Source organism: Psammomys obesus, unplaced genomic scaffold, assembly GCF_907164565.1.
Source record: "Psammomys obesus unplaced genomic scaffold, mPsaObe1.curated_primary_1811, whole genome shotgun sequence".
NCBI classification, from domain to species: domain Eukaryota; kingdom Metazoa; phylum Chordata; class Mammalia; order Rodentia; family Muridae; genus Psammomys; species Psammomys obesus.
In genome coordinates, this window is record NW_026591711.1 from 3,050,693 (window position 1) to 3,064,233 (window position 13,541).

The 13,541-nt window shown below is 39.8% G+C and overlaps 1 protein-coding gene across 2 annotated transcripts in view; it reads right to left on the reverse strand.

Moving 5' to 3' along the window:
* Skap2 (src kinase associated phosphoprotein 2) overlaps positions 1 to 13,541 on the reverse strand; it is a 155,048-nt gene that overhangs the window by 57,856 nt on the left and 83,651 nt on the right. For both annotated transcript variants that reach the window (XM_055611896.1, XM_055611898.1), the window contains exons 5-6: positions 2,992 to 3,069; positions 1,954 to 2,037 (exon numbers count right to left, since the gene is read on the reverse strand). In XM_055611896.1, the coding sequence (XP_055467871.1) occupies positions 1,954 to 2,037; positions 2,992 to 3,069 (162 nt within the window). The remainder of the gene's footprint in view (positions 1 to 1,953; positions 2,038 to 2,991; positions 3,070 to 13,541) is intronic.

Genomic DNA, 13,541 nt, shown 5'->3' on the forward strand with positions numbered 1-13,541 from the left:
AAGTCACAAGTGTTTGAAACTCCCTTTTCTGAGTCTGGTGAAAAGGACTTTTTATTTTTTGACAAATGGTAATATTTTGATCAAATCTCATAATAGTTTAGAAAATCACATTTGAATAATGATAATTCACGCCGAGATCTGGGGTGATCGTGAGTGAACTTGGACACCAGGACCTCCTGCTCCAGCAGGAGGGGGAATGCATAGTTGTCAGCTGTGGCCACCTCACAGGTGCCATCACTACATGCGACACACTAGTGAAAGGACCAAAATGGCCACTGAAATATAAAGTCATTAACTTCACCAACCAAAAAGTGAGACGGTCAGTCTTCTAATAAACACTCTACAAACTACAAATAATACTAAATAAAACATAAATTTCCAAACCACACCCAGAAATAACAATTCTATGGGAAGATTATATTCAGTGGCAGTGGACTTTTGTCCCTTTTTCTTTTTTGCCTCCTTACAGCACCCATTTTAGAAGTGACTGTTACCTAGTATTTCATTTCTTCTTGTTTTCATTAAGGGCAGTACTAATTTTAGATATTTTTCACTAATGCTTTTTGTTTTGTGTAAACTACACACATACAAACTTGTGTATGTATGTGCATGAACACTTCACAAAAATGTATTAGTGCATATACACTGTATAAGACTATGATTCCATAATATATGTATATATATATATATATATATATATTTTAACCATGTATACCATGTTGGCTATTGCTTATCTCTACAAGCAGTGACTTCTATTTTAGAATACCCACCTTCTGATCTGCTTTCCCTTGGAAAAAAAGCACAACTAGGAATATATATTGCAGATATATATATCAGATTCACTTATTCAAATAAGAGCTCAAATTATGTGAACTAAGATGTGCATTAGTTAATAGATAAAATTGTAAAGTATGGATGTCAACACAGGGTCAGTAGTGGTAACAAACCTGAGCGGTAGACAAATCCCAGGCCTGCGTTTACCACTCTGTGAGTGGATGTTGTGCAAACAGCCTCTCAGCCCTTTGCTTTCCTAATGTTAAGATGAATGGGATAAAAAGCCTGGGCCGGTGGATATGCCCACACGAGACAGAGGGGCCAGCCCGCAGGGCTCTGCTGCCTGCGGATTTATATAGTAACGGCGATGGGAGGGGCAGGGACATTTTCTTCAGTGGTGTGTGCACTGGTAAGGTGCCCATGCTGCTGTAACCCCTAATGAAACTCACTGGGCCAAAGCGGGGGGAGACGTTGAAAGTAGAAGAGGGGCAATTAGGAAGGGAAGGGGAGGGGGAGAGGCACAGCAATGCCAAAGACCTCAGACCCATGGAAAATTGCCAAAACCATACCCAAGCCACAGGGGTTGTGGCAATTACATATAATTATTATATGCTAATAAAACATTATAAGCAAACTAATAGGCTAATCGTGAGCTACTTCAGAGAAGCGCTGAGTGTTAAACAAGCTATGTTAACTGGTTTGCTGAGGTAGAGAGACTGCTTAGACAGGGTCTGGCCTAGGGCAAACTCAATACATGACTGCTTTTGCTGTTGGCATTGGTAAAGAAAGTTCTTTATCTGTTCAATTATTTTACCTGAAAAAAAAAAGTTTTTTTCTGTCTTCAAAAATTTTTATCTCATGTCATCATGGTCCTCATTTTTCTCAAGTTCTACAACTGTAGCCCAGATAGCCAATATTTACTAAGGTGAAAAGCCATGTGACTGATATTATTTTACTTTCATTCATAATTCATAAAAATACAAGTGAGTTAGCTTTTAGGGAAGTCTGGAATTGATAATATTTGTCAAATAATGAAAGATAATTATCAATTAATTAGTCTTAAACTATAATTCTCAAAAATTCCCAGTTTTTTCTCTGTTTTTGTCTTTGGTTCACTCGGTAGGGAAGTGATCACAAACACACGGAACAGACCCTGATGTAAGTAAATACCAACATTACCTTTATCACTCCCGTAATAGTAGAACACCGTCTTGCTGAGAGCACACCAGCGCTTCTGCCATTCAAACCCCAGGAAGCTGTGGTCTGCAAACAGCGGGAGAAGCAGCAGGTTAGACAGTATGCATGACTTACATGAAGCCATTTCCTTACCACACGAGGGAAAGCTTGCTAATGTGATACCTGAGCTTCCTTTTACCTCTGACACTAATCTGTCAGGCAGCAGCAACAGCAACGGCTAAAGTCCAGTAAGGAGGGGGCCACCACACTTTAAGATGGTATCAGCTGCTTGGCCACTGAACTTCCCCTACATGGTCTCAAAAAGGCATCTGCATGCACATTCTTGATATAACTGATCCATGGGGTCTGATTCTCAAATCTGTCATAAAAGGGAAAGGGGACGGTTGATTTGGATCATTTCTACTACTCCTTTCAGCTCTATCTTTCAGCTTTAAAAGATTTTTTTTAAGAACAAGTGGAATGTGCTCCGGTGATCTGCATCAACAAGCTAAGCTACGCTGCAGGGCCCCCCCTGCCTTCGTTGCCGTGTCATACCGCCACCTCCAGACTTCGTTCCGGTTCTGTGCTGAAAGGAGACCACCTGGCCAAGTCCCAGCTCCCGAGGCCGATGGAGAGGGACACTGAATGAGTAACAGACAACCGCAGACGGGATGCCAGGCTCTTCTGAACCACAGCAGGCCTGTGTGTACTGGTCAGTGCAGAAGTCCACCTCGGTTAATGGTGAGAAACCCCAGCCTTGTGAACACCATCATGGCCTGAAGCTTTCCTAGAAGATGTAGTAGGATGCTGCTCCTGAGTTGCTTTTGAATATCCCAGGCTGCACTGGAAACCAATGCTTTGCTAGTAAAAACTATGTAAAGCTGAAAGTGGCATTTCATGACTGGATAAGGTCACCCACAGGTTCTTACATCCTGTACTGCCTAAAGAGAACATTGCTTCCATGGAACATGCCACATATCTGTTTTATCTTAGGATGGGGGGGAAAGTGGCTTTAGTGTTTTCATTAGCCCTACAGCTCACCTTTTCTGCGTTTTTCCAGGTAGCCGGCCTTTAGGACAAAAGGGAGGTCCTGGGCTGCAATCGGAGGGAACTGGTTTCCTGTGGAAAGTGAGAGAAAGAAGTGACAGTGGTAGTTCACTTCGGAAAGTGTGCTGACCTCATCTCATTACAGTCACTGTCAACCTTTAATTACGTAATTATTCAAATCAGTTCTGGCAACCTTGCTTCAAATCCATCCCATTGACTCCCTTCTCTCCTCTTGCAAATCTTGAATTACGAAAAGAGAGAAAAGCGTTCATGTTCCTAAATACAGACGTAGTATATGCTGCAGCTGGTTATCTCAAAGAGGCGATACTTTCAATATATATTCAATAAACACAAATGTAATAAACAAACACAAAAGACCCCAGATAGGGAGGTTAGGGATCTCACGTGAGCCACAGATGCGTCCTCGCCTTTCTGTTGGATCGGTGCCTCAACAATTTCAGTTCACATCAACTCTGACCCACCAAGTCAACGAAAGTGATTTCCCCCAAATCAAATACACTATTTGTCTTGGAGTCCATATCAGATATTCTCTCCCCTACCTGAATGCACAGAGAAACCTTCCATCGGGAGGGTGAGGCTGCTTTGTGTTTTAGGTTTTTATAACGCATTAAAGAGTCTAAGATCATGGAAAAGGAGCAGCATAAACAAACAGTGGATGTCTACCAAAAGCATAAAGATTAAGCTGCGAGTTAAGTCGGTTAGAAACACATGGTAATATGTGACAGGTTATTCAGTAACGTCACTGGTGTTCAAAGAAGTTTCCCCAGTTCTTTACAAGAGTGATAACTAAGTAGGTAGGTAGGAAGATAGATAACTTAAAAAAATACAGAAATTGTTTCTAAGTAGAAAACAAGTTGGGTCAACCATTAAATTAGTCAGGGTATTGTGGAATAACTGGGTCTCAAATGAGTACCACAATCATTGTACATCCACTAGGCAAAATAGACTACCTTAACACAGAATACAAATGCTCTCTGGGGCCACTGAGATGGCTCAGCAGGGAAAGGTGTTTGTTACCAAGCCTGATGACCTGTGTTCAAGTCCCAGGACACTGAAGGCGGAGGGAAAGAATGAACTCTTGTGGGTTGTCCTCTGACCTCCACATAGGTAATGTAGACAGACAGACAGACAGACACACACACACGCGCGCACACACACACACACACACACACAGAACGATAATTTAAATTTTCTCCAAATTTCAAGAGTAAATCAAATTATTCTGAAACAATACTTTTTAATTATTTTTTATTTTATGTGCCTGAGTATTCTGTCTCCATGTATGTCTTTGAACCACATGTGCACAATAGCACCGAAGGACAGCGCACAGAGTGGGGACCCCTAGAACTGAAGTTACATGTGATATGAGCCACCATGCGGGTCCTGGACCAGCAAGTGTGCTTACCTGCTGAGCCATCTCTCCAACCCTTGAAGTATTAACACTTTAACTGTACTGACCAGAAGCAGGTAGAGAAGAGATGGAAGAAAAGAGGGGGGAAGAAAAAGTAAGGAGAGAAACAAATTTGTTAAGGTGAATATAACATTTAACCTGAGTACTTGAAGAGAAATGTTGATTAACCTGATAAAGCACAATAAAATCTGTCATAAGCAACATTTACTCTGATTTCTTATTACCTCGTGTTTCTTAAATAAAATATTTTCTTTCCAGGGAGAGGAAAGAAAGTTCTTAACTGAAATTTCACTTTTATTGCTATCTGATCAATATCTAGGATTTAGTATCCATGTACACTTTTTATAAACAAAAATTCATCAGTAATAACGCTTTAAATATACCCTAAGCCCGAAGAAAAGCTTTATGATTTGTGTAGCATGATAAGCAGAGGTAATACTCTCTGAATGAAGTCTGTTATAATATGCAAAAGCAGTAATTTCCCCTTAAAAACTTGAATCCTTACATCATTTAGACCCCTCACAAGGTCAGCAGTATGTCATCAGCAAGACACAGATGAGACCAAAGGATAGTGGCTCTCCAGATACAGAAACGCTAACCGTCACGAGGGGGACGGGCAGCTGTACAGCTCTATACAGCAGGCAGCAAAAGAGGACACCTGCCTCACACCAGAACACCATCTCACTGCGAGAGGCTAACTTGGCAGCTACCTAGGTTAGGAGCTACTGTTATTTTTAAACTAGTTAAAATGATCTCCTTTTCTTAAGATAAAAGCAACAACAACAACAACAACAAAAAAAAAGAAATTATATCCTAACTAAGAACACAGAGAAAAAAATTAACTTGTAGGCTACTCCATTTATACACAGGAGATTGGTTAAAAGACTACAAGCTTTTGATAGTCTAAAGAAACTGGACTATTTTTAAATGATTATTTATTTATTATGACAATCCTACTATTATAAGGCAAAACAAACTATTAGACGTTGGAGCTAATACCCTGTTGCTGGACATGGTGACATGCTCCTGTAAGCCCAGCACGGTAACTATGCAAGGACTGGGCCCTCTTCCACACTGCAACCTGCAACCTTGATGTAAAGGCCATCGGAAAGGGAAGCAGTGGTATGTCAGGAGCACTCAAGACAGGGAACTGGCTTTGGGCTCCTTTACGCTAGTTCTAACGGCTTGTGAAAGTTTAAAAACTGCAGAGCCAGTGTACATGGGATGGTGATAAAGCTGAGGCCAGCAGCCTCAGAGCCGCAGGCCCCTTGCACCCTTCAGTACTGCCTACCTTCAACAAGATCAAAAGTCTATCCTGGATCACAGCATTTTTTTTTTAAAGCTTGAAAGATAAAATAAGAATCAACTGAAGTTCTAACTTCTTAGTTTTACAGTTAGCTTCCCACTTAGTCTCTTTTCTTGAATGAACAGGTATCAAGGGATCAGTGTGATTCAAAGACATTTTCACAACAGCCATCTCATTCATGTCCTTCTTCTTTTCTATGAGAAAGCTGGTGACCTATGTGGAATCCGAACCCTGTTTTACTATTTTACCACCAACAAGTCACTACAACATGCGCCTCACTGCTGAGTTTACAGCTGCTCAGTCTTGACTTCATGCGGAACCCTTGCTAGTTTCCGAGCCTCACCTTTGCCGACTACAGCCTTGTCTTCTTACTCGGCATTGTCATAGTCTGCGGCGTGAACACTAAGCCTTTCAGCTAGCATAGCCTTCCTACCACTTTCATACACTCAAAGTCCCTTCCTGTCTACACTGGAAAAGAAAGAAGATCGATCTATCTATCTATCTATCTATCTATCTATCTATCTATCTATCTATCTATCTATCTATCTATCTATCTATCTATTTTAGGCTGTTCTTTGCTCATGTGATCTTTCACTCTGAGTCAAAGCTTGGTCCAGTCAAATACTCCATCACCACAGGATGGGACTACTTCCATGAAATGAAAAGAGTGAAGAATAAACTCCTCAACAATCAATCAATCTCCCTGCCCTAACACTGACAGAGTACCTATGGGCTTATCCAAACCCTTACTAAAATATTTTTATTAATTCTTTGAGAATTTCATATTATATATATTTTTTAAATTAATTAATTAATTTATATTTAACACCCTCACATTTCCTTCCAGGTCCGCCTCCACCTCTTTTTTTTTTTAAGCATCAGGTCCAATTTGAGCTGCCCAAACACTCCTGGGTGTGGGACCTGCCCTGGATCATAGCTGGCCAACTGGGAGTCAGACCCTTAGAGAAAAAACTGACTCTTCCTATCCTAGAGGCTAGCAACTGTCAATAGCTCCTCAGCTAGGAGTGGGATTTTTGTGCCCACTTCCTCACCCAGTCCTCCATGGTAGGATTTTGTCTAACTTGAGCATGAAGGTTTTGGCATGCAGTCACAACTGTTGAGTTCATATATGCAACTGCCCTGTCATGTTTGCAAAACACTGTTTTGTTGTAGTTAAAAAAAAAAAAAAGGAAGAAGGAAGGAAGAAGGAAGAAAAGAAAATTATAGGTCAATATCTCTGATGAATATAGATGAAAAACTGTCAAATAAAGACTTAAACCTAATTCAAGAGCACATTACAAAGATTACCCACTCTGATCAAGTCAGCTTTAGCCAAGAGATGCAGGGAGGGTTCAATATATGTAAATCAATAGGTGTAATCCACAACATAAATAGATTCAGGGACAGAAAGTACATGATCACCTCATTGCATTCAAAACAGGCTTCTGATAAAAATCCAACATCTTTTTATGATAAAAGTCCCAGAGAATCTGGGGATACAGGGGACTTATCTCAACACGATAAGGACAATGCACAATAATCCCACAGCCAGCAACTTGCTAAACACAGAAAAACCTCACAGCATTCTCCCAACCAAAGTTTTAAGAGCCACGTCAACCTTCACCCATAAATTTTGTGGGTGTTTTTTTTTTTTTTTCTTGTTTTGAGACAACGTCTCACTACACAGCGCTGGCTAGCCTGGAATATGAGTTCACTGTGTAGACCAAGCCCACCTCTGCCTCATGAGCGCTGGAATTACAGGCATAAACTCCAACAACCTGTTTTGTTTTTTGATACAGGATTTTACTTCATGTCCTCAGCTGGTCTAGATTCAATGACTGTCTTTGAAATCATGGGAATCCTCCTGCCTCAGCCTCCATAGCACTAGAATTGCAAGCAGGAACAATTGTAACATACTTGGCTAGCCTGTTAAAACTTTGAAGCAAGTATCTGTTTCATATGAACAGATGAAAGCACATTTTCCTGAGACTGATCTAATGTCAAATCTTTTCAGTACAGTTATGTAACTGAAAGAATTATAAAGCATTTCTTGCCATGGAACAGGTAATACCAACTAAACCTTCAATATTAGAACAAATGCCGTTCGGCAGCGTTTTCCTAGGACCTGGAAATCAAAGCCTACCATGAGCTTACTTATGCTAACCTTGCCTTTAAAAGGAAAACCAGTTAGCGTGTGTGAGCCTGACCGGCAGGCCGCACTGAATGCGGAGTTCACGAAGAACTCTACAACAGCAGGCTGCAGTGCGCTCACAAGTCTGACCTTCTCACTAGACTTTTGGCGACGAGCCACAGGCAGTGCCTGGGATGTACTTCTTTAAGATGCATGGGTTGAGCCTTAAATAAGCTGCATTGTGCTGAATAGCATGCTTAAGAAATGAATGTAGGGGGCTGCGGGAAAGGCTCAGTGAATAAAGGGTTTGCTGCAAAAACCTGCCAAGCTGAGTTTGATTCCCAGAAGCCATGGCAAGAGAGAACCAAGGACAATGTTACCCTTAGGGCCTCCACACATGTGCTGCTGCATACATACACACACACACACACACACACACACACACACACGCACGCACACACAATAACAACAATAATAATCAATACAAATTTTATTTTATCTTGAGATAAATAATTTTTGAAGAAACTATTTTAAAGCTTTTTTATAGTAGCGCTACAGAGATGGTTCAGCAGTTATGAGCATGTACTGAGCTTGCAGAAAACCTAATTCAGTTCCCTGCACCCTGCACAGGGCAGCTCATACTTGCCTGCCACACTAGCTCCAGGGCATCTGGGAATTTTTAGCCTCTAAGAGCACCTGCACCCACATGCATAGACCATATACTGACATATTCACATAATTAAAAATAATTTTAAAAAACATCTTCTAAAAACTTGTTCATGGGATTTGATGAAAATGTTCTAAAACATTCAACACAAAATTGATGATAAATACAGTTCTGCAATCATATATTCTGAAAACAGGGGAATTAGAGGCGTACAAATAATGATGCAGGTGGTGAGTGGGTTCATGTGTGTGTGTGTGTGTATTAAGCGTCCATTTGCATACATTTGCTTATTCACTAATCAAATACTCTGGAACACCCAAAATGTTCCAGACACTGATGGGACAAAGGATGCAGTTACAATCCTTTCTTTGATATGTTCATGATCAGTTGTTAATGAATTGATGAACAGCCAGGATGGAAAGCCAAGAGGCCATGCTGACATTTGTCTGCCACCTTAACAATGACAACACTGCAGTGCAGCTGCACACCCTTGCACTGATTATTAAGACAGGGCCTGACAAGGTGTCCCATCTGGACCTTAAAGTCACTCTGTAGCCCAAGCCAAGTTTGCCGCCTCAAACTCCAGATTCTCCTGCCTCAGCCTCTGAAGACCTGGCATTACAGATGTGTACTACCACACCCAGCTCCAGTTAGTTTTAAACTTTATAGCCACTAAAATGAAGTAAAAAAGAGAGAGAGAGAGAGAGAGAGAGAGAAAGAAAGAGAAAGAAAGAAAGAAAGAAAGAAAGAAAGAAAGAAAGAAAGAAAGAAAGAAAGAGGAAACAGAAGACATAGTGACTCAATTCTGGTATATCTCTTAAAACTAATTACATATCAAATCCAGACAGTGGTATTCATCGCAAGGAAGACATGAGAAAGCATGAGCGTTATGTCCACCCGGTGCTCTTTATTTGGGGCTCGCAGAGATGACACAGCCCCCTGCCTATGATCTCTTCTGGTTAAGAGTTGTTATCAGAGCAATTTCACCATTAAGGTTTAACTCTTTAGTTAAAACACCAAAGTTAAAACTTGGACAAGATGCAGTATTGTCAACAGCGTGCTAGGTGACAAGTGTGGCTCCATGTAAACAGCACTGCTCTGCCTCACCTGACCATCATGCTGAAGCAGCTCTGGGCTCCTCGGGGAAAACACTGAGGAGCCAGCACAGTCCAATGCTCAATCTATATACCCTGCTCACAAATCTCTTAAAAATTGTAAGAATATGTGCTCACTCAAATCCCATGTGTAAATATGGACCATGGTTTATTTTGAATCAACAAAGAATGATGGTAGATATGATATTTTATTACACATTTTTCCAAAATTTTGTCTGTAATTAAATCATGTCTAAATAGACCATGATACATAATCTCAGTAAAAATAGAAGTTACATAAATGTATATAAATAATGTGTTCTCTGTATGAATATTAAGATAAGTCATTAATTAAATCAATTAACTGAATTAAGTTTCTATATAATAAGTAGGCTTAAATTTCATGCAATCACGTTCTAATGAACACTGAATGGAAAAAAACACATCAAGTAAAAAAACAAAAAACAAAAAACAACCACATTCTTCAGAGGATGCTGTTGTAACAATTCAATATTTAATCCAATTATCAGTCAAGAAACCAGGTATGATACTGTAATGCCACACATGAGTAACTGGTAAAAGCATTAGCTTATCAAATTATGACTTTTTCAGATAATGTTTTTGGAGATAACACTTGTACTGCCCAGGAGGAGCAGCTTCCTTACCCTTCCTCCAAAGGTACACCCCTCCCACCAGTTCATCCTCCAGCTCGCCCCAGAGACAAACCTCAGTCCTCTAAATACAAAATACCTGAGGGGGAAAAAAAAACCCTCTTTATTCTTAAAAAGAACAAAGAATATATTTTTCTGAAAGATAATTCTTACTAGAGAGTTTTAGAGTCATTTTGCCTATTTTTAAATTTTCATTTTATTTTTATTACCTTTTTAGAGTAGCATGTAAATAATGGGCTTCAGCCTGCCATTTCCATACAAATGTCCATGACACTTTCTTGGGTCCCCCCCCCAAATAAAATTATTTTAGATTTGTTGACATAGGTTGAACTTTCCTAGTCTGAAAATCTGACCTAAAATGCTACAAATCCCAAAACTTTTGAGAGCCATGATACCACATGTGGAAAATTCCACACCTGACCTCAAAACACAGGTGTAGTAAAGGCCCTGTATGAAATTGCCCCCTGGGGTTATGTGTATAAGGGGTATATTAAACGTAAATGATTTCCTGTTTACTCCTGAGTCCAAGTCTCAAAATATCTCATTAATTATGTACAAATACTACAAACTCTACAAGAGACGAAAAAAAATGGAAACATTTCTTAGTTCCAAGTGTTTTGGATAAAAGGTATTCAACTCATTTTACACAAATAACGAAATGGTCTGTGGTTTTTGCTCTGTCTCAACTTAAATGTCTTCAAACTCAGGTGAAAGTAGGCATTAAAATTTTTGCCAGGCTTTAACTGGTATTCCAAATTCCATCTGGGAAATGAGTTTTATAGCTAAGCCGTAAACTTCTAAGATCCTGAAGTTTTAATAGATATGCTGACACAATCTTAACCATAACAGTTCTAGCAACTGCTATGGTAATAAATCTGCCTGTTTCTATTATGCCTGTGACAAATCCATTAATATGAATGATGCCCACTTCAACAGCACACTCCACAGCATCTGCACAGGTTATGTCATCTCCACTCTGAGCAGCAGATCAGTAATCAATATTTATAAAAGCAGCAGCTAATCCTTTGTAAAATCACTGCTTCTGTGATTGAAGAGTTTGCTCAAACACACAGTTAATCCCTCTTCATCTGCTTGAGCCTTCTATTCATCCCAGCCTCGTAGTGTGCTGGCTGTGGCAGATTAATACATCTCCACACGCTAAACATGGCTTGACAATTGACACGAGGTAGTGCTGACAGGATAAGCTCTACAAACACTGGCCTTTCAAAAAGGAAACCTGAAATTAACGTCCAGAAACCCAAAGTTTACAAACAGGCTTACCACTGCTTCCCTGACTCCCAAGCCTGACTTATTGAGCCCATGGATCCTTGCTTTTGGTGTGAGCAGGTCTTGCAGCTGACTCTAGATAAACTGGCTTATTTATAACACCTGCACGGTTATACCCTTTAAATAGGGGTCAAGGATCCCCTGGCCGAGGAGAGACACTCACTCACACGTATAGAACCACTGGGAGAGTACTCAGTTGTGAAGTTAGAGTGACTGATTGGGGCTCTTCTAAGTGCTACGCTGGAAGAGAATCTCACAAAGAAAAGGACTTTAACAGTTAATACAAAGCTTTAGATGGAAAAATAGTCATGTTCGCAGTGAGAAATGATTATGAATATAATAAAACGTTCTGTGGTAACAGGCATACATATAAATTCATGAAATAAAATAAGAATTTACCAATCTCCAGAAATCTGATCATTCTTAAGGAAAATATTCAACTTTATTTAAAGACCCATCATAAATTTCTTTAACAGTTAGTTCAATTGAGCAAGTCCATGTAACCTTAATAGAAGCTACTTCAAATAAAATGCAAATTCATGTCAAACTAAGAGAACAGTCGAGGCCTAGAGAAAAATTATTTCCTAGCCCAAGATATGGAATGAAGTCAATTTTTAAAAAGACAACATAAACAGCTCCTTTATATAAACTGGCTTGTCATATCCAATTTAGGTGAGATAGCCACCACGCTATTATTAAAGTCTTACATCTGTATTCCTCCTGACAGGCTGCAGGCACCCCAGACAGGAGAGGCGTCTACAACTGGAACCAAAAGCACAGAGAACCCCAGGAGAGATGCCACGTTAACAGTCAACAGCATCATTCATTTCAAAAATGAAGAGAAGATGCTAGAAGTTATTGTAGAACGTGGAAATAAGGAGGCTGTGGCAATTTGCTAAAGTCAGGGAAGATGCAGCATGGGCAAAGCCTGTAGTTAAGGGTAAAGTGGGAGGAGGAAGAGCCAGGAAGCAATACCCAGCCTTTAAACAACAAAATAAAGACGCAGGGCTGGGGATTCAGCTCCATGATAGAAGGCTTGCCTAGCACGCAAAGGCCCGGGGAGGTCCATTCCCATCACCAAAAGAGAAAGATTTAGCAAGGACTGGGAGGGGAGAAGGAACAAGAGTTGGAAAAACAACAACAATATTTCCAGTGTACTTTCTAATTCATTATCTGCAGACATTCCCATTTCTCAACAAAGCATGCTTTAGTTCAACTCTTAGCTTACAAAACAACTAAGTACCAACACTGAGTTAGAAATCTGGTAACTTTAACCTTTTCAATAATAACAGATTTATATGTGATGTTAAATAATGAACAATAGGCTAAAACAATAACCGGCATTTAAAACTCTAAGGTGATATCTCTGATGTCCTGAGTAAGTATCCTAGAATGTATGTTGCATATGTGAGTATTCTAAGAGCACAATATTAAACTTTAATCGCTTTTTTAAATATTAGACAAAATAATTTGCTACTCAGTTGAATAAAAAAAAATTATAACCATCATTAAGTCCTAGCCTCGCTCAAGAAAGCTGAACAGAAAGACAGAAATACTTTTAGTTCAATATTATAAGTGGTATGTCCATATCAAGAATATGTGGAAAATTAACAGTGAAATCTGCCAGCAGCTAACAAAGAAGAGAATTCAAAACCCTTTTGAACAGTTAAAAAGTACTCATAGGTGGCAACCAAGAATGCAATTTCATATCACCTTGAAATACTAGTTGTCCTGGGTACAATTATGATACTGTGAGCTTGGCATGTACCTGCAATCCCAGCTGCTCAGTTTAAGGCAGGAGGACCATGAGTTCAAGGCCAGCCTGGGCAACTCAGCAAGTACTCGTCTTAAAAAAAAGAAGAAGAAGAAGAAGAAGAAGAAGAAGAAGAAGAAGAAGAAGAAGAAGAAGAAGAAGAAGAAGAAGAAGAAGAAGAAGAAGAAGAAGAAGAAGAAGAA